General features: G+C 42.2%; 1 protein-coding gene across 4 annotated transcripts in view; it reads left to right on the top strand.

Annotated features, from left to right (window-relative positions):
* Nucleotides 1–19,096, top strand: part of CPVL (carboxypeptidase vitellogenic like) — a 115,743-nt gene that overhangs the window by 82,266 nt on the left and 14,381 nt on the right. For all 4 annotated transcript variants that reach the window (XM_042921126.1, XM_042921107.1, XM_042921099.1 and 1 more), the window contains one exon: nt 376–558. In XM_042921126.1, coding sequence (XP_042777060.1) covers nt 376–558 — 183 coding nt within the window. The remainder of the gene's footprint in view (nt 1–375; nt 559–19,096) is intronic.

Raw genomic sequence — 19,096 nt, 5'->3', positions numbered from 1 at the left:
TAACAAATCTGAGACACCTGCGTCTATCTGTCCACCTCAAAAAATCATAGTCGCCCCTGTAAAGTCAATGTCAGAGGGGAGAACAATATGGATTCTCAGCCCCCGAGAGAATGCTCAGCTACTGAGAGAAGCCTTTGTGCAGACTCCTAGGAAGGTTCAAACTTTTGGAAGAATTGCAGTGGCTGAGACCAGGCTTGAGTTTATTTCAGGTTGTTGGGGTGTGTGGCCAACTGGAAGAAAATGACCCCGCTCCCCTGCTGGACTGGCCTCTCTCACATTACCTTTCTTCTCGTGCACACACTATCTATACGTAGATAGATTTGCTGCCTTCCCCTGCTGAATCCCGCATTTGCCCCCGGATCTGTTTCATTTCAGGTACTGATCTACAATGGCCAACTGGACATCATTGTAGTAGCCTCCCTGACAGAGCGCTCTTTGATGGCCATGAAGTGGAAAGGATCCCGGAAATACAAGCAGGCAGAAAGAAAAGTCTGGAAGATCTTTAAATCCGATAACGAAGTGGCCGGTTATGTGCGGCAAGTGGATGACTTCTGTCAGGTATGGAAACACTTTGGGACCTGTAAGCTGTGAGGAATGGGATGGGCGGATTGGAACTAAAGCCTGAGTACCAATAAGGCATGGCTGACCCTACACAGAGTCACGCAGTAGCCAAAGTGTGCCTTCTGCAGCCCTACTTTCCAGAGAGCAGGGTGGTATGAGTTCATTCAAGTACATAGTGCCTCATGCAAAACAAGAGGAAAGTGTAGATATTATTCAAGAGACAAGGTGACGATCAAAAAGACCATACTCAGCCCCAAAAGGCAAATCATTAATGAGAGATTTAGTCTATTTGGGAACAAAGGAGAGCTTGAACAAACAACCTGAGTTAGATTCAGCGTAATCTCCTCTGGCAATTCTGTGCTCACATTTGTGTCTTACACATGGAACCCCAGGACAAAATCTGTCTATCTGATGCCCCTAGCGTGGCCTCCACTTTAGAGGTCAGATGTTGCTCCTGGTGAAGCCCATCTACTGTGCCTCTAGTTTGCAGGTCTCAGCTTCTCAAGGATCAGCAGGGCTCCTTTGGTGACTATGTGATGATTACACTATTTACCTCCAGAAAGTTTTCGGAGAAATTAAGAATGTCCCCTAGTTAGCTTTTGTTTAGTCAAGAGAAGAAATTTAAATCTTCCAGACTTGATTTTTTTTTTTGAGAGAGAGAGATAGAGACAGCGTGAGTAGGGAAGGGGCAGATACAGAGGGAGATGGAGAATCCCAAACAGGCTCTACACTGTGAGCGCGGCACCCTACGTGGGGCTCGAACTCACTCACAAAACTGTGAGATCATGACCTGAGCCAAAACCGAGAGTCGGATGCTTAATGGACTAAGCCACCCAGGCACCCCTTCACAATTTTCTTCTAAAGTTTATGTATTTATTTTGAGAGAGAGAGAGAGAGAGAGAGTGTGTGCATGTGTGAGTGGGGGAGGGGAAGAGAGAGAGACTCCTAAGGCAGTTCCACGCTGTCAGCACAGAGCCCAACCCGGGACTGTATCTTACAAACTGCGAGATCATGACCTCAGCCAAAACCAAGAGACAGATGCTTAACGACTGAGCCACCCAGGTGCCCCTTTCCTCAATTTTTTATTTGAGGCAACAATGGGACCTCAATCCTATAGGTTTGAATATTTGGAATTACAGCTTTCCAAGTACCCGAGCTTACCACTAGGCAAATCCATGCTCCAAATAAAAATTAATCTCAGAGGAGTGCCTGGGTGGCTCAGTTGGTTAAGCATCCAACTTTGGCTCAGGTCATAATCTCACGGTTGGTGAGTTTGAGCCCCACATCCAGCTCTGTGCTGACAGCTTGTTGCCTGGAACTTGCTTTGGATTCTGTGTCTCCCTCTCTCTGCCTCTCTCCTGCTCGTGCTCTGTCTCTCTCTCTCTCTCAAAAATAATAAACAAACATTAAAAAAAGAAATTAATCTCAGAGGCATACTGGGTACTTTGGGATAGTAAATAAGTTTACAAAGAATTTCATAAGGGTCACTGGGTTATGATATACATTTGTGTTGGAAGGAATGATGTTTAGTCGACATCTAGATTTTAGGGTTGTAGATCAAGTAGAAATTACCGGTAGTCTAATGTATAAAGGTACTCTTCCTTCCCCTGCCCCAGTCATTCTAGCCATTGAATAACGTAAGAAATTTAAATATCTTGTAACGTTGACTACCTGGGACAAAGGAAACAGCAGAGAGACATATTTCTGGTCTCACGTAAAGGGAAACTATGTTGGAAAATTTATAACATTATAGTTTCTAAATCAAGATAAATTACACCAAAGAATTAAAAACCAGTGCCGTAGCAAACGAAATGAGTCAGAGTAGAAACAGTTCCGGCGGAATGCATGTGAGGTTTGAAAACGGGGGGGGGGGGGGGGGGGGGGGGGGGGGGGGGGGGGGGGGCGGGGGAAGGATGAAGAGTGGAGGGTCTGTTGACCTGCAGAGGGATTTGGAGATAAGACGGTGAGAGCTGTGTCTGTCCTGTGTGCTTCTGTAAACTGGAGCACAGGCAGTCTTCGACTGGGTATTGACTTGGGAACCACAACAGCAGGTTAACTCTGAAGACTGATTCCAAAAGATTGGAATTCCGGGACAAGTGGAGGCTCTCCATTTGCAGAAAGTAATCTGGACTTCATTTTTGGTATTTATTTGTCTGTCTTTAAACAACAGGTTCTATAGCAATTCAAATACTTTTTTTTAAAAGAGGAAAGAAAAAGTCAACGTTTCAACATCTGAAATTGCATTTTAATTGATGCCCATGTACACAATTTTACATAAATTTTACGTAATTTTAACAGTGTTATATAAGATTGATTCTGCTGTGTTTTTTTCTTATAATGAAATTATTTATTGAGTTACAGCATAATATAGAAAACATTCACAAGTCACAATGTATAGGTAAATGAATTTTCACAGAGCAAATGTATAGGTAAATGTAACCATCACCTACATAAAGAAATAGAATAAAGCAATGTCCCCACTGTGGTCACTATTCCCCCTTCTTCCCAGAGTATCCACTGTCCTGAGTTCTAATATCCGAGGTTACTTTTGCTAGATTTTGAATTTTGACAAATGGACATATTCTCTATATGCCCTTTCTGTGTGGCATTTTTGCTTGACTTTATATTAATGACATTTACTTATTCTTTTGCATGTAGCAGTTGCCACTTTATTTTCATTGTGGTACAGTATTCTAATATATATTTTTATATTATTATAATATGTAATATTATATGATATAATATGATTATTATTTATAAGTAATATATATTTAACATATGATTTTTCTATTCTCCTTTTACATCCATTTTTGCTTTATTTATTTTGTTATTAAGTGCATATAACTTCAGAACTGTTATACTTTCTTGGCAAATTAAATATTTTATTCTTATGAAATGTCCCATTTTATGTCTAGTGATGCTTCTTGCCCTAAAATCTAATTTGGTGATAGTAGGGTAACAATGCCAACTTCCTTTTGATTAATATTTGCATGGGATATCTTTTTCAATTCTTTGATTTTAATCTTTCTGAATGCTTATATTTAAGATGTGTCTCTTTTAAGTAGTGTATAATTGGGTTTTGTTTTTCTTTAATGGAGCCTGACAATATTTTTTAAATGGGATAGTCCATTTACATTTAGTGTAATTACTGATATATTTGTGTTTAAATCTACTACTTTACTGTTTATTTCCTATTTGTCTTATTTGTATTTCAATGTTCTCTTCCTCATTGTGTCCTTTAATATTACTCAAATGTTTTATATCATTTTCATTTTTTTCCCTATTCTATAAGTTTGTCAGGGTATACATTCTGCAATCTTGTTTAATGATTATACTCAAGGGTACAATGTAAATTCTAGACTTATCCAATCCTAATATAAATTAGAATTTTACCACTTTCCAGATAAATGCAAGAACCTTAGATCTTCCTTGCCAACTCGCCTCCTTTTTGTGTTATCATTAAAAACAGTACAAAAAGGGGGGTGGCGCCTGGGTGGCTTAGTTGGTTAAGCGTCTGATCGGCTCAGGTCATGACCTTGCGGTTTGTGAGTTGGAACCCTGCATTGGGCTCTGTGCTGACAGCTCAGAACCTGGAGCTTGCTTTGGATTCTGTCTCCCTCTCTCTGGCCCTCTGCCACTCATACTCTGTCTCTCTCTCTCTCTCAAAAATAAATAAAACATTAAAAAAATTAAAAAGCAAAAAATATTCTACATGTAGTTCAAACACCACAAACCATTATTTGCATCATGTTACACAACCAGTGTCACTGTGACTTACCCATAAATTGACCCATTCAATTGCCCCTTAGCGTTTCTTGCATTTCCATGCTTCAGACTGGAATTATTTTTCCTTGCTTAAAAAAAAAATCTCTTTATTATTTACTTTAGTAAAGTTGTGTTGGCAGCCATTTCTATTGTTGGTTGTCTGAAAATGTCTTTGTGTCACCTTTAATTGAGAAGTACATTTTTCATGGAATTGAATTTTAGCTAGGCAGTTATTGTCTTTCAGCACATAAAAGATATTACTCTGTTGTCCTCTGACTTGTATCACTTCTGATCAGAAACTGTCCATTTTATTACTGCTCCTTTGGAGGTGGTTTCTTTTTCCACCTGACTACTTTTAGGATTTTCTCAGTTTTTGGTTTTCAAAAGACTTGACTATGTGTATGTAGCTGTAATTTTAAGTGTGGGGTGTGTGTGTGTGTGTGTGTGTGTGTGTGTGTGTGTGTGTTATACGGGTTTCTTAAGCTTTTTGAAACTATAACTTGATATCTTTTGTCATATTTGTCATTATCTCTTCAAATCCTGCTTGTTCTCTATTCTCTCTTTCCTCTCCCATGAAGACCTAATTATGTGAACCTTAGACCTTTTCATTTCATATAGCTTTATTTCTGTTCTTTCTTCTTTCCATTCTTCAGTTTTGATATTTTCAATTCTGTCTTCTAGTTTTCTGTTCTTCTCTGCTGCTATTCCGAATATATTATTTAGCCCATTTATTTTTTAATCATGGCAATTGGTTTTTTTATAGTTCTGGAATTTTAGTTTTATTCCTTTTTATAGATCTCAACTTTCACATTATTATCTATTCCTCACCTTGTTATCTATTTTTCGGGAACACATTAATCCACTTATTTTGATGCCCATTGCTGATAAATTTTAGATTTGTATCACCAATTAGCCTGATTCTATTTTTTCATGGTAACCAGATCCTTTTCTCTGGTATGCCTACAAGTTTTCAAGTGAATGTCAGGCATTATGCAGGTAGAATTATAGAGATAGTCTGAGTTTGTGGCTGATGATACTTTCCATCAAAGAGATTTTACTTTGTTTCTGTCAGGCAGTTAGAATAGGGGTCAAGCACTTTGATCAAGTCTGGAATTGATATATTTAAATCTGTATGTTAGCTGGTCTATTTCCATGGTCCTAAATTGACATTTGTAGTGTTAACCAGGGCCTCTGCTCTTTGGCAGCCTATGAACACCAATTTTTGTCTCCCCAAAGTTCCACGCAGGTTTCCAGCCTCTTATCTCTTCCTTTAATAAAGGGTTTGTAGCCTCTTGGCCCTGAATCAACCATTGCTTTTATGGTGAAGGGACCACAGGATATCCAATTAGCTTTTTGCCCTCCTCTCTACTTTGTAAGCTTGGCCCCTTAGGGTAGTCAGAATAATGGTTCCCCAAAGTAGCCCTTCTAATCTCTGGAACCTGTCAATATGTTATATCATATGGAAGAAGGAATTAAGGCTACATGTGGAAATAAGGTTGCTAATCCTCTGACCCAGAGATGGGAAAATTATTCTGGATTATCCAGATGGACCCAATGCAATTACAAAGATCCTTGTAAGAGAATGAGGGAGGAGGCACCTGGCTGCCTTAGTTGGTAGAGCATGCGACTCTTAATCTTAGGGTCATGAGTTTGAGCCCCATGTTGGGGATATAATTTACTTACAAAAAAATAAGTGAGGGGTGCTTGGGTGGCTTAGTCAGTTAAACATTCGACCTCAGCTCAGGTCATGATCTCACAGTTCATGAGTTCGAGCCCCGTGTCAAGCTCTACGCTGACAGCTCAGGGCCTGGAGCCTGCTTCAGATTCTGTGTCTCCCTCTCTCTGCCCCTTGCCTGCTCACACTCTGTCTCTCATTCTCTCTCTCTCTCTCTCTCTCTCTGAAAAGTAAATAAACATTAAAAAAAAATTTTTTTAAGTACAAGTGAGAGGCTGATGAGTCAGAGCCAGAGATTTGAGGATGATACACCGCTGACCTTGAAAATAGCAAAAGCAACCGTGAGCCAAGGAGTTCAAGCAGCCTATAGAAGCTAAAAAAAAAAAAAAAAAGACAATGATAGAGGCTCTATCCTCTAGAGCCTCCAGAAGGAACAGAACTCTGCCAACATCTTGATTTTAGTCCATCAAGACCATTTTGGACTTCTAACCTTCAGGATTACGAGAAATGTGTGTTGTTACAAAGGCACTGAATATGTGGTAATTTGTCACAGCAACAATGGGAAACTCACACACTCCTCACATCCTGGCTGCCTTGGTAGATCACCATGACTTTTAAATGGGCGTGTTCTGTATTTTGTCCAGCTTTTCTAGTGTTTATCGTTGGTTTTTGGTTTTTTAGCAGGAGGATTGAGAGCAACAAATTTCTTTGCCAAGACAGGAAGTGGCACTTGGTGCTCTCCTCTTTTAATATATCAGATTTTATATCAAATATATCACATTTTCAGAGTTATGGCATAAATTCTTAACTTATCTTTAAGTAATATTCCGTTGAATGGATGTAATTAATTTTCCAAACAATCCTCTTCTTGTTGGCCTTTTAAGATTGTTTCTTATTGGGGCGCCTGGGTGGCTCAGTCGGTTGGGCGTCCGACTTCAGCTCAGGTCACGATCTCGCGGTCTGTGAGTTCGAGCCCCACATCGGGCTCTGGGCTGATGGCTCAGAGCCTGGAGCCTGCTTCCGATTCTGTGTCTCCGTCTCTCTCTGCCCCTCCCCCGTTCATGCTCTGTCTCTCTCTGTCTCAAAAATAAATTAAAAAAAAAAAAAAGTTAAAAAAAATTAAAAAAAAAGATTGTTGTTGTTGTTATTATTATTGTTATTTTCTAACAAATATGTGTTTCAGTAGTTCTGATCAGTCGAAAAACACACTGTAACTTTTTGTGTGTACAAAATAACAAAAGATAGGAAGGAACAGAAGATATACCAATCAAAGACAGGAGTTATAAGGGTGGGTTCATCATTTATGTTCAGTAATGATAAAGTAGCTTTGCTTCTTGAGCACGTGTGCTGGACATTGTGATTGGCGCTTTGTGGATATTACCAGAACATCCTTGCAAATCATACAGTGTCATTTCCATTTTACATATGAGGAAACAGACCCTGAGAAGGTAAGCAACCCTGTATCATCCAATGACAGGAAGGGGATTCAAACTTTATTCATTTTGTTCCCATAGCGCGTTTGCCAATGTCTGTCATATTGCCTCTGATATTTAATTGCCAGTCGGGTGGGGAATGTTAGCTCAGTAGAAGGGAGGTTCTCAGGACAAAAAAAGACTCCTTTATGTAATTTTTTCATGTGCTTGAAAGGTATTTGTTAAGCTTTCTTTAGGTGCAATATAAAAGAGGTACTTACTGAAACTCATTAGGTTCTGAAGTCACCTCCGGCAATATTTGAGCACAATGTTCTAAAAAATAAGGATAATAATAATAGTTACCTGCTGTGAACTAAATTGTGTGCCTCCTGATTCATATGTTGAAGACCTAACCTACAATGTGATGATATTTGAAGATAAGACCTATAAGGAAGTCGTTAAAGTTAAATGAGGTTGTAAGGGCAAGGCCCTGGTTCTATGGGGTTAGTGTCCTTATAAGAAAAGACACCAGGGGCGCCTGGGTGGCTCAGTCCATTGAACATCCGACTTTGGCTCAGGTCATGTTCTCACGGCTTGTGAGGTCGGGCTCTGTGCTGATGGCTCAGAGCCTGGAGCCTGCTTTGGATTCTGTGTCTCCCTGTCTTTCTGCCCCTCCCTCACTCACACTTGGTCTGTCTCTCTCTCACAATAAATAAACATTAAAAAAAAAGAAAAAACAAAACAAAAACACCAGAGAGCTCACTTGCTCTCCCTCTCTCTGCCACATAAAGACACAGCAAGAAGGCAGCCCTCTACAAGCCAGAAATAGAGCTTACACCAGAAACCAAAATAGCCAGCACTTTGTCTCAGCTCCAGAACTATAAGAAATAAATTTTTGTTGTCTAAGAACAACAGTCTGTGGGGTGCCTGGGTGGCTCAGTCGGTTAAAGCATCTGACTTTGGCTCAGGTCGTGATCTCATGGTCCATGAGTTCAAGCCCCACATCAGGCTGTCTGCTATCTGCACAGAGCCTGCTTCGGATCCTCTGTCCCCCCTCTCTATCTGCCCCTCCCCTGCCTGTGCTCTCTCTCTGTCTCTCTCAAAATAAATAAATAAACTTAAAAAATTTTAAAAAAGAACATGCTATGTTATCCTTATAGAATTATTAAGGGAATTCAACAAGTGATTAGCATAGAGCAGAACGTTTTCATAGTAAATGCTTATTATTATTATCCCAAATCACATATAAGAATCTACATAACAAAAGGTGAATTGTAAATAGTAAGTCAAGATCAGGGAAAGTGTTTGATAGAAAATCAACCCTTGGGGGAAAGTTTATTTTATTTTTTATTTTGTTAACGTTTTATTTATTTTTGAGACAGGGAGAGACAGAGCATGAACAGGGGAGGGTCAGAGAGAGGGAGACACAGAATCCGAAACAGGCTCCCGGCTCTGAGCTGTCAGCACAGAGCCTGACGCGGGGCTCGAACTCACGGACCGCGAGATCATGACCTGAGCCGAAGTTGGCCGCTTAACCGACTGAGCCACCCAGGCGCCCCAGGGAAAGTTTAAATATTAAGATTTAGGCTATTAAGGACAAACATGAAAGTGGGACTTCTAGGGAGCGATGGACGTGTCCCTTGTCCTTGCCTGCTGCACTGCTTTATGATGACAATCCCACCGGGCACACTCAACACGTCCTCCAGATCCTTGATGGCTGCTTCCGCCCGCCTGTGTTTCTGTGTCCCTCAACCAGCCTCGTGGACCACGCCAGCACTTGACAGTGCCCATGTGACCGGCTTGGCTCGGTGCATAGAGTATCTAGCTTGGGAGGCTACGGGGCAGTGTGCACCACAGAGGTGGGAAAAGGGATTGGCCGCCACTCAGGAACTTGTGACAAATACCCCACTAAGCCCCGCTGACTCTTCTTGTGAATGCGAAGCACATTGAGCGATGAAATGGCCCTCCTCCGGCTGCCAAAAAGTGGTAACAAAAGAAGCAAGGCCCACATGTGTTTGTGATAGGGAGTGTTTTACCACACGGCCAGGGATCCACATTTTATGTAGGTGATTTTAAAATGTTGGCAGAACTCCCGCCCCCCTTATGCTTCAGTGTAGGATTGGGGGTGGTGCGCGGAGACGAGGGGAATTAAGGAGGGAAATGAGCTCCGGGGCTAACAAAGGCATTCTCTGTGAGCCTTCGGATGAGAATACCGCCCAAATGTCAAGCGTCTGATAATGAAAAAAACGGGCCTGAGCCACGGACTTGCTTTTCAGCAACAGCAGCATGTAAATGTGTCTGCCAAGAAAGAAACCTCACTCTTTGCCAGACTCCACAGCTCTTAATTTAAAAATCGAAACCAAAGTAGACTTGTCTCCGGATGGTTGCCTAAAATGTCCGCTTAAGAGGATGACAGCTGTCCCTGGGGAGCAACAGGGTGGAGAGAGCGCCATTCTGCCCACGTGTTCCCGTCAGGCGATGCCTGGGAAAACCAAAGGCAGCTCCAGCCAGCCTGCGGAGATCAGGTGAAGAAGGAGGGCTGGTTGTTGCCTCCTACTCGTTCCCTAGAAGGCAGCACGCCTTTGGTATCTACGCAATTCTGAGAATTGGAGACAGCCGTATTACATCATCTGGGGCAGTGGGCTTCTCTCAGTTTGTTCATCTGTAAAATGCAAGGTTTGGACTGAGTTATCTGTAAGATATCTAAGAAAGATCTGAAATACCTATTTTTCATTAACGCCCAGAAGGGCTCAGTTAGCAAGCAATATAGAATAGTACAGTGACCTTCAGTGTGTGTGTGTGTGTGTGTGTGTGTGTACTTAATAGTGTTACAGTGTAGACCAAAGGTCTAATCCTCTTTCTCCTTGGCTGGTGACAACCCATGGCCACCTGTTGCTCCTTTTGGGGTCTTTCTCCACCCTTCTCCAAAAGTCAGTTACTGTTCATGATCTGTGAGCATGCTGTCACTGCTTTTGAAATGCGGGCTATTTTGTTATTACACTATTTTGTCTTTATACCATTGAATTGTCATTTTCACCCTAAGGAACTTTTGACTCCACATTTAGAAATATAAAATTTTAAGCAGAATAACACTGGTGAATTTCTTTAAGAATAGCTTTCTAAAAATATGGGGCGCCTGGGTGGCTCAGCTCAGGTCATGATCTCACAGTCTGTGAGTTCAAGCCCCGCGTCGGGCTCTGTGCTGACAGCTCAGAGCCTGGAGCCTGTTTTGGATTCTATGTCTCTCTCTCTCTGACCCTCCCCTGTTCATGCTCTATCTCTCTCTGTCTCAAAAATAAATAAACGTTAAAAAATTAAAAAAAAAAAAGAATATCTTTCTAAAATAAACTTCAAAGGGATGCCTGGGTAGCTCCGTTGGTTAAGCGTCCTACTTTGGCTCAGATCACGATCTCTCAGTCCTTGAGTTCAAGCCTCGCGTCCGGCTCTGTGCTAACAGCTCAGAGCCTGGAGCCTGCTTTGGATTCTGTGTCTCCCTCTCTCTCTGCCCCTCTCCTGCTCGCTCGCTTTCTCTCTCTCTCTCTCAAAAATAAATAAACATTAAAGAAAATAAAAATAAATTTCATGAGGCTAAAGTTTCTGAAGAAAGCACTGCAACCATTTCAAATGTTTCCATCTTTATTTCACTGAAAATATTTTATTGAGACTAATTATTTTCCATGTACACATTGAAAGAAAGGGTTGAGTCACTGGTCCGTTTTCATTCTTATCAAATCTTACTGGGCATAAGTTTCTGCTAACATGAGTTTTGCAGAATTTCAAACAAGCCTATTTTTCCCGACTGCAATTTGAGTCATTGTTATTTTTATTTTGTATTTTCGTTATCAATATCAATTCAGGTTATTTAATAATTACAGGATGGATTGTCTCAGCTAGGTAGCATTTTACAGCCGAAGTAAATTTTAGATCTCATTTTCCAGGTGGGAAAACTGAAGCCCAGGGGTTAAGTGACTGTCCAAAGTCTCCTACCCATTTAACGACTGAGCTGGGATTAGATTCCAGGCCTCCTGGCTTCCAGCCCAGTGGTTTTCTACTTCACAAGGGTACACACCTCTAGAATGCTGCATTAGCAGCTGCATGCTAGCACAGTGAAAACTGCCACCTGCATACTTGTCTGCCATAATTCGAGAAGGCCTGGGAAATCTCACATCTGATGTTTTCACATCTGATGTTAGCTGTGAAGTCACATGCGTGTGCCCACTTCCTATGGACAGAGCATCAGGGTTTTTAACAGGTACTAGAGCTTAGTAGGAGGTGAGGTCAGGCTCACCCAATGTTAAGAAGAGTTATGGCTTCATCTGGGAACTTCTGATATTGATAAAAGAACAGATGCTGAAATTAGCTAAAATGAGCAGAGAAAACATGGCAGGCAGAGCCTCAAGGTGGGTGCCTGAAGAGCAGGCCACCAGCAGAGCACACAGCTTACTGGTTTCCAGTCTGGAGCCTGGAGAATGAAAACCAGGAGAGAGACTGGGAAAGGTCCTATGCCCTCAATGGTTGGAAAATGGTGAGTGCTCCATTGTTGAAGTAGTGGGAGTCATTGAAGGTGGCTTTTCTTTTTCAAATTTTTTTTCAATTTGTTTAAAGGTTTTTTTTTGTTTTTTGTTTTTTTTTTTTTTTGAGAGAGAGAGAGAGAGAATGAATATGGGAGGGGCAGAGAGAGGGAGAGAGAGAATCCCAAGCAGGCTCCACACCATCAGCATGGAGCCCAACATGGGGCTCGAACTCATGAACCATGAGAGCATGACCTCAGCTGAAACCGAGAGCTGGACACTTAACCAACTTAGCTACCCAGGTTCCCCTCCAGTTTTTTAAAGTGTCAAATACTAATACCATAAAATTTATCATCTTAACCATTTTTTAATTTCATTTAATTATTTATTTCCTTTTAAGTAGGCTCCACAGCCAACATGGGGCTTAAACTCATGACCCTGAGATCAAGAGTCAACTGAGCCAGCTATTCCCCCGTAATCCTACCCATTTTTAAGTGTGTTATTCAGTGGTATTAAAAGCTTTCATGATATCGTGCATCCATCACCACCATCCATCTCCATGGCTCTTTTCATCTCCTCAGCTGAAACTGAAGCTATTGACCATTACCTCCCCACTCCCCAACCCCAGCCCCTGGCCAACCGCTGTCCTACACATTCTACTTTCTGTCTCTGTGAACTGGACGGCTCTAAGTATCTCTAATAAATGGAAGCATACAATGTTTGTCACCAAGGAAGGTGGTTAAGCACGTTTGCAAAGCTGTCCTTTGGGAAGTTTAAAATGGCAGCAATCAGATGAATTCAGGGTGGAGAGAGGTCAGGGAAGGGGATCCTGGGAAATAAGGAGTCTTGTAAGGAGCTCTACTGGAAGAAGCTTCTTTGCCTATTTCCTGAGCCCAGTGCTTGATTCTGAGGTCCTGAAATGGAGGTTGTGGGGATAAGCTTTGGAATGTCGTGAGGACCGATTGCTGTTTGAGAAGTGGTGTTTGCTCTGTGGTTACACCGACTTAAAAGCTAAGTATCCACAGGGAGAGCCTACATGTGGTGTCATTCTAGTGTTCTCCTTGGGCAGCCACAATAAGCACCACCAGCCCTCTAAAGCACAAGCCCTGAGCCACGATTGCACCTTGACCCTGACCTGAGTGTGTCTTGTGAGAGACATACTCTCCCCAAGGGCCTCTCCCTGAGTTTCCAACAGGAATGAGACCTTCTGCTAGAGGTTATGTACAGAGAAACCAAAGGCAAGGAGCCCCCCTCGCCCCTCACTGTTTTGGAGACTCGTGACCAATGGAAGGTGGTCTGGTGTCAGGAGAGGAAGGTAGACTCTGGAGCTGGACAAACCTCGTGTGAATTTCTGGCCACTCACTGGCTGGGGGCCCCTTCTGGTGCTGTAAACTCTGAGCGAGAAGGGTGTCGGGAGGGCCCAAGGGAATGGCTAATGACGGCCACCAGTTCTTCCGCATTTGTCAGCGCTCGGGCCCGCGGCCTGTCACACACTTTTTAGCCACCGTTTTACGGAATGCTAATCGCTTCCCTGTAAATTACGTGATCGTACTTACTGGTTTACAAAGGAGGAAACACAAGTTTCACCTGTGCAACTTGCTTAATCGTGGTAGTGGTATTTGAGATCTGACAATATCAAATCGTGGCAGCGTCTGATATTTGACAGGGTCAAAGAGTAGTAATATCTGAGATTTGACGACCCAAATCTCAACCTTTCCCTTGCGCCACCATGCCTCTAAGTACGGCAGTGAGGGCAGTGTCGGGGGAAGGGATGGGATACTCCTGTTGGCCGGACTAGTCTACACGTCTGGCCTCGGGGTGCGTATGTGGTGGTGGTGACAGAGGTGGGGGCGATGGCCAGTATACTTGGCAGTGCATCCGGTCCACGTGGAAAAGTCCGTTTCCTAAAGGAAAGCAGGGTGCTTACAAGAGGGAGGAGGAGAGGGAAAGCATGATGTGCAGACAGAAAGCAGTAAGAACCCCAGCTTCCCAGGTGTGCCTTTCTAAAACTAACATTCACTTTGTTTTATTTCTTTGACTACACACAACTGTTAAACGGAGCCAAGAATAACCACAGTCCTTTGAGTCCAAAGGGAGGCCGGGCTGGGATTGGAACCTTTCCACAGATAATCCACAGAGGGAGTGACAGAGAGCTGGCCATTTGCGTCTCTTGGACTTCCTCCTGACAACTGTTGTTGTTGTTTTGTTTTTTGTTTTGTTTTGTTTTGTTTTGTGGGTTTTTTTGGAATTTTAAACACCCTAGGGAGCATTAAGAACTATTCCCCAAGGAACTAACAGTTCCAGAAAGGTCTTCATCAAGTCCTTGGTGGCCCTGACATCAGAGTAAGCAGAGAGCAACAAGTGTGATTTTTTTGTGTGTGTGTTTGACTAGTTGAGAAGGGAGGCGATGAAGTTAAAACAGTATTTAATGGAAGAAAGTAACTGTTAAACAGATTTGAGATGACGATTACCAAATGCAGCTAATTCCCTGGGGACCTGTTTTGGCTTTGTTACAGAAATTGTTACCCAGCGTCTTCCTCTCTCTCCCAGCTCTGTCGCTTTCTACAGAGAGCGCTGTCCTGATTCATAGGTTCTTTGTCTCGATCACTAGATCTGGGAAAAGTTCTGTCCACGCATGGGAATCAGGTGGTGAGCAGAAGACCAGAACATAGCGGTCAAACCACGATGACGGTGATGGCGATGGCGATGGCTTGCTATCATCAGAGAGTTCCATGGTAGTCACGGGCTAAGTTCTCCAGAATCAGGCATTTGGGCCAAGGTTGGGGTAGAAGATGCGTATTAGGGATCAACGCCTGTGGAAAAAAAAAGGGGGGAGGAAGCAGAATTGACAGAAGAGGAAATCAGACAGTGACGCATGCCTGAGAAACCTTGGCCAACCCGGCAGGGAGCTCTGGAGAGAGTCTTCTTCCATCCACGTCCGACACTGGGCCAAAATGGCCAAGCCTTTAACCCCCCACCTCACTCAGTCACCAGATGTGGGCTGCCTCGGAAGGGCATCATCTTGGGAAAGGCTGCTGTCTGCAGCTGAGGCAGACCTGAAGGTGCTGACGGCTGGAGGCTGGGAGCTGGTCCATCTTCGGAGGGGGATCTGATGGTGCCACAAAGGCCACCCAGATAATGTAGTTGTGAGCTCTCAGGGTTGGCAGGGGGAGTGGGGATGGCATCAGAGGCTGGTGGTTTGCCTGATGCCACATGAGATATAGGTCTTTGCATAATATCAGACTTCCCCTAAGCGCTCAGTGTAATTAGTCTATCTGCATTAGAAAGATGGATCCAGCCTTGCTCTTCAACTCCTAGCAAGATTCCAAGCGAAGAACAGATTTTTTCAGGAAAAAGAATAAAGAATTGTCAGCAAATATTTCCCTCTTTCAGTTATTTATTAACAGAATGATCGATCACTCCAAAAGTCAGTGGCTTAACACAGAAGCAATTTATTATTTCTCATTATGTGGGTGGAATGGGCTCAGCTCGATGGTTCTTCTGACTCACCTGAGATAGCCTGAGACCATCCAGGCAGCTGCATTCAGCTGTGAGTCTGGCAAAAGCTGAGACATCCAAGGTGGCCTCTTCTTCTCCAGTGCTCTTTCCATATGGCCCCTAACCATGCAGTGTCCCGACCTAGCTTCACAACATGGCAGGTGGCTTCCCAAATTTAGAAGCCAAAGATGTCGGTCCTTTTAAGCCCAGGGTTCAAAAGTTCCAGAAAATTATTTCCACTGCATTCTCTTGGTCAAAGCAAATCACCGAAGAGGCCTGGATTCCTCTTAATGGGAAGAATGGCAAAGAATTTGGGACCATTGTTAATCCACTGCATTTTGTCAACGCTTGCAAATATAGATTCCCAGGCCCTATCTCCAAATATTCTGACTTTGGGGTAGGAGCTGAGTATCAGTATATAAGCTTGTTAGAGAATTCTAATGCATCCTGTTTGGGGGAACCCTAAATTGTGATGTCTTTTGGCCTTCTACTGATGCCCAAATGTCCTCCTCTTGCAGGAACCCCATGTGGCTTATGTTTGGATAAAGTTCTATTCTGATGCCTACAGGCTGCTCTAAATCCTGACCGATTTTACTTCCTTACACAGGTCAACCGGAAACCTGAGAACATAGTTTCACTCTTAACAAACCAGCCATTGATCTGAAACCTCACTTTTTAGAAAAGTGTCCTATAGCCAACAGTGTCTACTTGCGGGGCTCTGATTCTCTGAAATCCTGAGACAAAACCTTAGGCTAAATTTTAGACCTCAGTCCCTGCTGTGCATTGTAGATTTTACAAGTGGTCTTTGTTCTCTCAAAATACTGATAGACCATTAGTAATTTGGACTCGTAGGAAGCCTCTGTTATTTACTCAAAACATTAGCTTTCTTTTCCCAGCAGACTTTTGTGCTGTACTGAAATGCCATGGTCTTCTGTGCAAAGTCAAAAAGCATGTCTTTGCTACTTGTCAAAAATGATACAACCAGATCGACTGCTGGAAACGTCAACCAGATCGATTCTCAGCAAAGATGGGTGTCCACCAGGCATCTTGAATTTATTTCTGGATATTAATCATTGGTAAAATACTATGATGATTAGATACAATTAACGTCATGTCAAAGCAAAAATAAAAATGCAGTGATTTAAACATAACATTTTTATTAGGTGATTGTTCAGTTCTTTAGTAAGAGTTCTTAACCTAGGGCAAGCATCCGTGGTTAGTATTCAAAGGGTCAGTGAACTTAGAAGGGAAAAAAATGCATTTTATGTTCACTGACTTCAAACTTAAATGGCATTTCCTTCCATTATGAATTACGAAATTTAGCATTTCCTCCCATTATGAATGTAGACAACAAACTGCAGAGGCCTTAGCAGCACCTTTGACTCTATCACCAATAGAAAGCAGAAATACTTTCATATCAAATACACATACTGTTTCAAATACCTTGAAACAACATTTATCAACATCACTACTACTTTAAAATTAACAGTGGTTATCGGGGGCGCCCGGGTGGCTCAGTCGGTTTAGTGTCTGACTTTGGCTCAGGTCATGATCTCATGGTTCATGAGTTCGAGCCCCATGTTGGGCTCTGTGCTGACAGCTCAGAACCTTGAGCCTGCTTCAGATTCTGCATCTCCCTCTCTTTATCTCCCTGCCCCTCCCCTGCTCATGCTGTCTCTCTTTCTCTCTCTCTCAAATAATGAATAAATGTTAAAAAAATTTTTTTTTAATTACGGTAGTTACCAGACCCACTCACTGGTCGCTCTTGTTGAATGTATTCATATGGAAGTACACATAATGCTATATCGCAAATTTATTTTTTACTACTTTGTTAATTTCAATATAATGGGTTCATTTGTAATCTATTATATATGTACATATATGTAAAATGTATTTTAAATATTTTTTAATGTTTTTATTTATTTTTGAAGGAGAGAGAGAGAGAGCATGAGCAGGAGAGGAGCAGAGAGAGAAGGAGACACAGAATTTGAAGCAGGCTCCAGGCTCTGTGCTTGTTAACACAGAGCCCAACAGGGGGCTCGAACTCACGAGCTGTGAGATCATGACCTGGGCCGAAGTCGGATGCTCGACCGACTGAGCCACCCAGGCGCCCCCATATAAAATGTATTTTAAAACATTATTCAGAGAAGTGTCCATAGGCCACAGTAGGACACACGGACACATGGCCACATGGACACATGACACAAAATGACCAAGAATCCATGCATTAGACTATTTGAATTATTGAATAATTTCTAGATCCTCCCCACCCCCAACCATAGACCACCTTTGGAGAGTGAGTTATGAGTTATGAGTTTAGCTCTCAAGTAGCCTTGAAGTGTATTTCGAGTTCATGACCTTGGCAATTCTAACTACTGCTATCGCTATACTCAAGTGACATAGTGCAGAGATTAAAAGATTGGATACAGCTCTAGACCCTGTTCCACCACTTACTATCTGTGTGACCTTGGGCAAGTTACTTAACCTCTCCAAGAGGTTCTTCATCAATGAAGTGGGGATAACATTAATCCCTCTCTCTCTCATGAAAAGATTAGTTGCTAGGATTCAATGAGATAATGCGTGTATCTTTGTGTGTGTGTAGAAATATATATATATCTATGTATATATTTCACTTAACTATATTGAATATATTTCATATATATTTCATATATCACTTGACACTTACCTGGCACCTAGTAAGCATGGAATAAATATTCCTACTGCCTCTCCTAGTGTTAATCTGTTTTCACAGGGCAAGAAGCTCTCTTCCCAGTCTAATAGGGTCCTAAATAGATACTATGTTTTAAAGGCTCAACTAAATGTTATTTATCAGAAAGGCTTGGAACTACAGCAGCTGTATCCTGTTGTAACTTTACTCAACAATTTCGGTGAGAGGTAGAAGAAATAGAGGGGCTGGGGACATAGTCCACATTTTGCCACATGGCAGTCTAATAATAATAAATAAAAATACACTGAATAACGAGATGTTTCTAAAGCATTGAGTCCCTTCTAGTTCAACAATAATCTGAAACATCCCTGTTGACAATAAATGAAGCATCCAGCCTTTTTGTTTTTGTCTTTCTTCTGTGCCATTTGTACTGAGCCTCTAACATATGGAACCAGGGAAGCAGGGGACTATAGGAATTTAGATTTAAAGAGGGAAAACATGTCTAGCCAAACAAAACCTCCAATTATCTGGCCTCCTTTCTGCTCTTCTGCTGTCCTGCCTGGAGTATGTGGGTGTTTATTTTTGTTCCTAATATTTATTTTCTTCTGCGGCAACCAGAGTCCCAAGGTTTAGATTCTGGCACCAGCCCGGTCTTCTCAGAGCCGCTCGCCAGAGGGGCACTTCCCATTTTTGCTTTGGTTTCCGTTTAATTGCTTCTCTATATCCTCCCCACTTGCTGTTTTAGACACATGGCCCATCTCATCAGGTCTGTGTTGGACAGATGAGAAGAGCATGACAGAGAACGTGTTAAATTTTTTAAAGATTCCTTTTTGTGACTTTGGCAGCATCTGTAGGTGGTTTTGCTTTACTTTTTTTTTAATTAAAAATGGAAGAGTAACCAAAGAGTATATATAACACTTGTGTGAGATAAAACAAATAATGATGAATGAACAGCTTTGTACTTACCAGCCAGTTTAAGAAATGCAGCATTACCAAGAACTTACCT

The sequence above is a fragment of the Panthera leo genome, chromosome A2 (assembly GCF_018350215.1).
Source record: "Panthera leo isolate Ple1 chromosome A2, P.leo_Ple1_pat1.1, whole genome shotgun sequence".
Lineage (NCBI taxonomy): Eukaryota > Metazoa > Chordata > Mammalia > Carnivora > Felidae > Panthera > Panthera leo.
The sequence above is the reverse complement of the archived record's forward strand: the minus strand, read 5'-3'. Positions and strand labels throughout refer to the sequence as shown.